We start from the raw sequence: 9159 nt of genomic DNA, 5'->3' as shown, positions 1-9159 counted from the left end.
ATTAAAAGGTTCCTGACTTTGGACAGGCACATATAGAATATGGCGGGGTTAAATTAACATGTTTCTGCAATTGTTTTAGAGTTGAAATAATGCAGCATGCAAATCAAGAGTTTAAATGCCTTGCTTGCAAACTTTGTTTGGTTGTTTGCTCAGACATTGTAATTAAGATTGACACCTAAATTCAATGGTTATGCAGAGTAATAGTCTGTTTACTATATAAAATGATTTAATTGGACAATGGATATCATATTGTTTCCAGTCAGACACTTAAAGGATGTACAGAAAAAAGAATAGTTAGTTAAATGTGAACCAATATTGAACTCCAATTAATAATAATACAATTTTTACAGTAAAGCAAGATTTGATGGTTTGATTGTTTTTATTTGATATGAAAATGAAAAGTTTTCTGCACACGATTGCTTTATTCTTAATATTGGAAGATGAAACTTGATCATTTATTATCATCAGAGACATATAATTATATGTCTCTGTCATCATGTTTAATATAAATACTTTATTTTTTTTATATTATCAATACAATTTACACGAAAAGATAAAAGAGATATTACTGCATGAGCCCCCCGCCCCACAAAAAAAAAAATACAAAGTGCTGTAGGGAAATAATTTTTAAAGTTTTGAGTGGTTTCGGATTTCTCGCTTCTCTTTGGATCGTAATGACGAAATAATATAGATTTCATTTCTCGCCAAAATATTTACAGAATTAGATCGTCATAAAAATTGAAATGGGAATTGGGAACCATTAATTTTCTAGATGGAAACTTGGATATCAAATAATTAATAATGTGGCAGGAATATGGTTTCATTTCTTGTTGCATTATTGTCAAATTCGAATGCACTAAGCAAATAAGAGAATGAGTTTAAAAATTGTGTTACTATTTTTAAACTCAGTAACTTTTAAATAAAAGTTATTAAATATACAATTATTGTAATTGTCGACGAGTGCCTTTATAATATTGATGGTCATATTCCCTTTATTACTACTACTGCATTGACCCTTTGAATAAAAACAACACGTTATTAATTTCATGCGTCCGAAGCGCTTTTCTGGAAGTTCATCAGGAACGCTCAAAGCCAGATATTTGAATGCCGAGGATGTATAAGGACCGAAACACAGTTGAAGAGCTATATGACCAAAAAGTACCTAAAACAATAGCCAAATCCATTTAAGGTCAACTTTGCCTGAGGGTGTTGAAACCTTAGTTTCTTTATAATTTCAAAATTTATAAACGGACAATTTTAGAAAGGTTTGTTATTAGAGCATTGCGAGCCATGCACTGATTTCTCAAACAGTTTTCAACAAAGTGATCTGAAGTTATTTTTTTCTTATAGAATATATACAGTAGTTTAAAGTGCAAAATTTCACGTAATTAGCAGAGACACATGTATTATATGTCTCTGTAATAAGTAATAAGAAATAATATTTCATGTCAACATTATAGTTTGAATTAAAATATGACATTAAAACTGCTCATGCTTTACGTTTTTAATCCATGTCAAAATTGGTTAACTTTACCGTCCCTGTACCCCCTTTAGCCCATGCTTTTTTTTTATCTTTCAAGTGCCCAACTGGAAAAACCTTTGTATATAGTAAACAGACTTTTACTCCGCCTACCCATTGAATTTAGGTGTCAATCTTTATTACAATGTCTGAGCAAACAACCAAACAAAGTTTGCAAGCAAGGCATGTAAACTCTTGATTTGCATGCTATATTATTTCAACTCTAACATAGCCATATTTTTCAATCTGATCAGAGCTAATCAGCTGCGAAGAAAAGTGTATAAATAACCGAAGTATTTAAAGACAATTTCTGAATTGCATTGTTGTCATTGCAGTTCTTGTGCAACATGTATCAAAGATCAAAACTGTGGATTTTGTTACATAGAAGACGGTTATTCTGCAATTAATGGTTCATGTGCACACAAGTTAGATAATATGGCAGCTAAGTATGGTAGATGCAACTCCACGGAGTTATCAGATGGGTTAGTCTGGGGAACAACATCATGTCCTTCACAATATTTTTGGATGTGCTTATTAGGACTCTTGTTATATCTTATAACGTTTTCTCCAGGTTTGTGTTCTTAAAACTTTGACTTGATTACCAATAAGGTTGTTATCAACGTGGCAACCAAATCAATCTTTACAATTCGGTCTAAGGAAATTGATTGCTAAAAATTTAATATATTCTATTATTTTCGACTTTTGTGGAAAACAAACATTAACCGCAAAAAGCATACAAAGCTCAAAATGATGAACTGAGCTATCATTAATGATATTTAAAATTTTAATAATCATTTTATGCGGTTCAAACGGGTTTTTAAGCAAACATGATATTTATATGTCTTTTGGCTATTGGTGTCTCCTTAACGTGTACCCCACATATTTCAGGCATTGGTCCTTTACCGATGACTATTAACTCAGAGATATATCCTTTGTGGGCCAGGAGTACTTGTATGGCGATTGCATCGTCAACAAATTGGTTATTTTCTCTGGTCATTTCATTGTCATTCTTGTCTCTGACGGATAGTGTTGGAGCCTATGGTAAGTCTATAGATTTTGCTTCATTTTTAACTAACGATTCCACATAAACTTGATTTTTCGCCAACTACTGATTACAATCTTGTTTGAAATTATCCAATTAATAATTTGGATACAATTTAACTTAAAATTCTAAGAGTAAGTCTTTTTTTGTCATTTTTTTTTTAAATTGTTAACTTTGATACAAAGCAAATGATGGTTCTGACTATTGCAATGAACTGTTTAAAATAAGTGTTGGTTTAAATTGTATTTACCGACAGCTGTTATACATTTATTCTTATCTACTCTCAAATCCGTCTTCCCTTTTATTTAATTCACAGCCAGGTCATTAGCCTAAATAGACATCCATTCATTTGAGCTCTGGCATGCAGTGAAATAGATTTGATATTTTCCAAGGTTTTTTTATTCTCCATGTTGATTAATGTATACATAGTATAATATATGATTCAATGATACTCTGTGGTACTCACTTTTTGCAATATATTGAAAATTAATGTAACTTAAGAGTAGATTCTTTATCCATTCAAATAGCAGTCAGTTAAAGATATAAACAATGGTCATCAATCAATATCAAATTAAGGCACTTTTCTGTAAGCTCTTTATTTCATTGTGGAAGAAATTCCAGAAACTGTTAAGATAAAGAAAGCAATAGAAGCACCATTTCTTTGATAGATAATTGGTTATTTATAGAGAAAAATATCGCTCATTTATATCCACTCATTTCAAGACTTTTTCCATAGTCCTCTAAAAATAAAGCAACGTTTACATTACAGCAATTATTTTAAAGCAAACAATATCATACATGTACAAGAAAAATAGCCACTGTACTACAAGTAACCTTCTCCCTGAATTGGACAGATACCTTTATATATATATAGTATTGAATAAACTCTCGTGTAGCCTAATTGATGTATTTTTATAATGTCTTTCCAGGAACTTATTGGTTATTTGCTGCTGTTGTGGTGCTAGGATTTATTTTTCTCTTCTTCACCTTACCAGAAACGAAAGATAAAAAATTGGAGGAAGTTGAAACTTTATTTGAAACGCCCTGGTGTAGCTGTGGAAGATCCGGATCTTTTGATATTAAAAGAACACCAAACAAACCAGTTTGAACAAAAAATTTCCTAAGTTTCAGAAAAAAGGTTTTGCAAAAAATAAAATCATTATTTTTCAAAAATATTTTTATTTCATTAGCAATATATAGTATAATTTATAACTTTACATGACCATCATTATGCTGAGCGGCAACTCTGTTTCTTCTAGATTTTCTTTTTGTTCCTACTTGGTTTTCTTTTTACACTAGCCTTCGATTCTCTCTCATTTCTTTTTCTTTCTTCTTCCATTTTTTGTTTGTAGGCTTCAAATTCCATTTTGTGAACATTGTCAAGCAATTTGACAACAACTTTCTCACCATTCACCTCAAGTCCGTTCTGTAAAATAAGCTGAACATCATCTTGGAAACCGAATTCAGCAATCCATCGACTTGGAACCTTAGAATTTCCAGTTCGGACATTCACTGGATCATACTGAAGGGACATCGCCTTCAAACCGGTTTCCCTTTCTATCAAATCTAAAATTGCCTTGTCCGTATAACCGTCATTGTTTCTCAGGGTGAAAACGACACTGTTTGGAGACTTTGGTGGTAAAGATTTCCTCATCTCCATTGAGGGGAACAATTTACTATCGTAAGATACGCATTCCTTCAGTTCATCCAACAAAGATTTAGGTCTGTCTCGTACACTGAAAAGAAATAAAGATTGTATTAATAAACTTGTAAGTAAATAAGTAAGACCGTTATTTAAATTTTAAAATGTGCTTCATAATAGAGCTCCTCATAAATTCGTGTTTTAAATAAAGGTTTTAAAATCAAACGTCCACCAAATTAACTACTTTTCAATAACATACGAATGCCAAACCCGGCCGGCAATAATTCTTCAAATACTGCTGACTGATTACGCCTACACCTTCATTAGGTGTTCTATATATATTTCTTAGTATGTGCTGTTAGTGTGATCAATTCTAATATTTGTAAGATCGCAAATAGTTACTTGAGATTTACAGTTTTGTTAAAGAAGCCAAGTTATGTCGGATTAAAACAGAAAAGAAAATCTCCATAAAACTTAAACAGTTGGAACTAAATAACAGCAATGCAAAGTAAAAAAATCAAATTATGTCAATCGTTTGTGGGTAGAGATCGACATGCTTATGATATTTCATAGTTACCACTTTAAAGAATATCAGTGTCTTTAAAAATTGGTAGATTATCATGCAAGACTATAAAATATTGTCAAATGAAGAAAACTATGTAACTAACGTTACGTAATTATTATCACCAAAAGTATTTGTTTAACTGGACATATTTTACGACAGATATAGAATTTAGGCATTTCATTGAAGTGAAACAATTGCTTTCACATATATAATTAATTACCTTATGCTTTTGTTAGTACTACAACATAAGTTATCACCAGAGTTGAAATTATTTGCAGATGGAACAATAGCAGGAAGAATAGGACGTGGTTTTATTCCTGGTGATGTTGGCATATATTTTGCGTCTTTAGGTAGGGTTGAAGAGATTGATCTCGTGCTAACAGTTTCGATTCGGTTCCCATGGATGATATCTCGGCGTCTTCTGAAGCCTAAATTTTCAAGACGCACCTGGTTTTCTGGAAAAATATAAAACAAGAACATCTTGAATTGGTAAATAACTAACTGAACTTTGGGAGCATTTCTATTTGAAATCTCATCAGAGCTGATCTTGTTAAGAAACAGAATAATAAGATAGTGCTTTTGCAAAATATATCTTTTTATGGACATGTTGATTAAATCACTTAATAATATTACAACTCAAATCTGAATCTGTCCTTGAACTAGTAAAACGTTCCAATAAGGCATCGGTCTTTAACTTTAATGTTCAAAGCTACCTGTATTGCTCACCTGATACTTTTTGTATAAAGTTGATACTATGCTACAAGAATTTTTTGATGAATGAAAACTATGTGGGCCAAAATCATGTCTAGTTGGTATTTTTTTGTTGACAGGTTTTTTGGTCTATTCATTACAGTTTTCAAGATAGTATTCAAAAACAGAAAAACAAATTGATTAATATTGTGATTTCCTGAAAACTACTTTTAAATTGTAAGAAGTCCTCGCCCTAGGCTGTAAAGCCTTTTTCGCCAAAAAACAATAATCAATCAATCAATCTGTTCAGGTCGTAGGTTGACTTATTTGTAGATCTTTGTTGCTGATCAGTTTATAAATTTCAGTGTATCATAATTTTCAAGATACCAAAACTGATCAAAATCATCATTTGAGGGCAATATCTGTTATAGGGAGCGGAGAGACGACTTCAACTATTTAACTTAATTGTATAAAACTTCATAACCAAAATGGATAACAATCGTCATTGCAGCACTCATATGTAAGAAGACGCCTGACAATTTCGATTATTAGACTTATTTGCAAATCTTGTCTTGTTTGTCTTAATAAAATGCTATAATATGTTTTTTTTTTCTATTTATTACATGCATTAACTTTTTTCTATTTATTACAGTTTTCGAGATTATAGCCGAAACACAACTAAAGGGTAAACAAATCATAATTGGCCTCTGTGGATAACTGTCTCATTGGCAATCATATCACTTCTCCTTATTATTTTTTTTGAGCTAGCTTTTAGTACCTGCAAGTACTATTAGATCGGTACTCTTTGTCATTTTTCTTTTTGTTAGTTGTTGTTTGTGCTTCTTGTCGAAAAAAATGAGGCAAGTTCTTTTCAACTGATTTTTAGTTTTGTTTTGTTACACTTTGTGAGGATGAGGGCGTTTGAGCGCTCACAAACAGAACTAAATATTGCCGCACATTCTGTGTTTGTCTGCCCCAAGTTAGAAACCTTAATTAGAGGTTTCCGCTGGTTTGCTGTCTGTCATATTTGTTATTTGTTTATTGTTATAGCATAAACCAGCCCGTTGGTTTTCTATATTGAATTGCTTCGAGCACATTTTATGTATGGGTATTTTATAGCTTGTTGTGTGTTGTTTAAGTTTTGCTCATTGCTGTTGGAATTATGGCGTGGTGATCTGTAGTTGCTTACAGCTAACGAATTTATAGTAAAATGAAAATAATACTTTATAAATTTGATGCGTTCGAAACGCTTTTCTGGATCAACTTTCATAAAAAAAACTCAAACCCAAAAATTTGAAAGCCAAGGATGCACAATGACCTGAACACTTGAAGATCTATATGTGACTAAAATGAACATAAAATGTATATAAAAAGTCTGTATGGATTAATAGAATAATTTTAACCCCAAAATGTAATATAGATGATGGCATTTGTTTTTATTTGAAACTGTTTTTACTAGATTTTGTCAATTATATCTACCTTCATTTGTTTCAGCATGTTGTTTGGTTTCCGCAGATGATAGTTTATTTTCGGCAAGCTGATTAAAATGCGTGTTAGTGATTTTCAAACGTAGGCTTTGCATCTTCCTATCAAAATACATCTTTGCTCTGAATCCATTCACATCAGCAACACTCGGAAATCCAGATGAGTTGCCAGTCCTCAAAGATGCTCTGTTTTGCTTACTAGTATCTTGAATATCATACTGATTGCTGTCCATTGGTGGAAAGGCAGACACAGAAGAAGAAAACTGCCGCCTTGGGATTCTTGGATCTTCTCCCTGTTCTTTCATAACAATCATTGTCTGACTTGATGTCGGCATTGTCGATTCAACCAATGTATTCTTGTAGAACGTCGCAAGGCAAGTTTGCAATAGAACTGTTGATATCACGTGATTTCGTTCGATTGTTAACGTCATAATGCATTGGAAAGCCGATTTGTTGTCATCGATAACCGATAAAATACAGAATTCCTAGAAATTCTTAAAGAAATAATTCTTTCATGTCAAACTTTATGTCCATTTCATCATAGTTGGTAATCACACCATTAAACATCTTTTGAAATACTGAAAAATAATGCATGTTGAAAAAATGAACCTAGGACATGACACGAAAGATCAAATCGGACTACAAATATCTCTTGAATATTTTTCTGCTCCCTTTTCCTCGCCTGTTGTGACTGTTCATAAAATTGAATTATAGTGTAAATATTCTTAAAAGCCTAGAAGATAAATAGTTAGAAAAACATTTATCAAATTTCATCTTACCAATTAATAATATATCTTAATGAGGGTAGGGATTCCCTTTAACTCCAAGCGTCAAACGTCCGTTTTTCGCTACCTTTAGCCTAATTTTTTTATCGTCATTCGTCCAATCTCATTTTGAAGCTACCGTTAGCGTCAAATGGGGTAAAATGTTTATCGTTAACATTATTTTAACAAATATTTTACCGTCATTCGTCATGTACCCCATTCCTACCCTCTTTAATAAGATAACATTAATAAAATGCGTGAAAGGTAAGTAGTACGTATACCAAAACAATATATGTATACCAGACAATATATCAAATGGAAGGATACTCAACAATATAAGCTAGGAAGTTGCGCTTATACTAACAATAACGTGTAATGACGCAGACTTTATATATAAAGGACATATCATAGAAAACTGGAAACACGTCAATGTAGCGCTAGTGTTTTAAATACAAAGATAACATATATTAGCCTTGGACATCGTTTATAAATACATGGAATACATTAACTTATACCATCCTGTATACGCTCAATAGCCGGAATCACAAATAAAACATCAATGATAATATACAAGTAAAAATTTACATATAACATTCAAACAGATATACATACTCTGACGCTTGAAAGCCTTTTAATAATTGTGGTTCACTGTTATGGCATACAAAGGATTACACAAAGCTCTACTCTTAAATTGAGAGGCGAGAGGTACCAAAGGGACATTCAAACTGATTTGGCTTAAAAAGAAAAAGACAAACAGACAAACAATAGTACACAAAACACAACATAGAAAACTAAAGACTGAGCAACACGAACCCCACCAAAACATGGGGGTGATCTCAGTTTCTCCGGATTATAGTAACAACATTTGGAATATATCCGCTATCGTCTGTGAAACGGATATTCCATAACGGTCAACGGCAACTCGTGATGGCGTCCGTAAAATTTACGAAGGGATGATTTCAACTTCACCACTTGGAACTCTTGGTTTAATAGCTTCCTTGTGAGCAGCAACCCTCTATCAAGGAAATCATGATAGGGAATACAAACCCTGGAATATCGTATCAACTGGAAATATATACACCGTATGCAGGCGCTGCTGGAATGTTGCTACATAGAAATGGAAAGTTCACAATTGGGAAGCCGAAATCATCTCTTTTGTCGTAACGTTTAGTTTTCAACCGACCCACATTGTCAATTTCTAGATGTAAGTCAAGATATGAGGCAGACTTAACTGTATCTGTTGTATCCTTCATCTCAAGTTCGATGGGATAGATGTGTTAAAAAAAAGTCACCAAATTTTGAATAATTTAGTGAGAGAACATCATCTATATAGCGGAAAGTAAAGTTAAAGGATACTGCTAACTTCTTTTCTTTCTTTCTAAGAAGTTCCTGTATGAAGTCAGCCTCATATAAATAAAGGAACAAGTCGGCAAGAAGAGGGGCACAGTTGGTT

The 9159-nt window shown here is 32.5% G+C and overlaps 1 protein-coding gene across 1 annotated transcript; it reads right to left on the bottom strand.

Annotated features, from left to right (window-relative positions):
- Window positions 1–3811: 3811 nt before the first annotated feature.
- On the bottom strand, window positions 3812–7321 carry LOC127737013 (uncharacterized). The gene is made up of 3 exons (XM_052247566.1): window positions 6938–7321; window positions 6237–6333; window positions 3812–4297 (listed from the first exon to the last, which is right to left on the bottom strand). The coding sequence occupies exons 1-3, from the start codon at window positions 7275–7277 to the stop codon at window positions 3817–3819; spliced, it is 918 nt and encodes a 305-aa protein (XP_052103526.1). The 5' UTR covers window positions 7278–7321; the 3' UTR covers window positions 3812–3816.
- Between the last annotated feature and the right edge of the window lie 1838 nt (window positions 7322–9159).

The sequence above is a fragment of the Mytilus californianus genome, unplaced genomic scaffold, assembly GCF_021869535.1.
Source record: "Mytilus californianus isolate M0D057914Y unplaced genomic scaffold, xbMytCali1.0.p SCAF_4, whole genome shotgun sequence".
Classification (NCBI taxonomy): Eukaryota; Metazoa; Mollusca; class Bivalvia; order Mytilida; family Mytilidae; genus Mytilus; species Mytilus californianus.
The sequence above is the reverse complement of the archived record's forward strand: the minus strand, read 5'-3'. Positions and strand labels throughout refer to the sequence as shown.

What these genes read in the sequence shown, in the direction of transcription:
- LOC127737013 (XM_052247566.1), bottom strand. Translation starts at nt 7,277, where the DNA reads ATGCCGACATCAAGTCAGACAATGATTGTTATGAAAGAACAGGGAGAA. An exon ending in ACATGCTGAAACAAATGAAG is followed by an intron (nt 6,334 to 6,937) that starts GTAGATATAATT and finishes ACTAAAAATCAG; the next exon opens with TTGAAAAGAACTTGCCTCAT. An exon ending in CGATCTAATAGTACTTGCAG is followed by an intron (nt 4,298 to 6,236) that starts GTACTAAAAGCT and finishes ATTTCTTTTCAG; the next exon opens with TGTACGAGACAGACCTAAAT.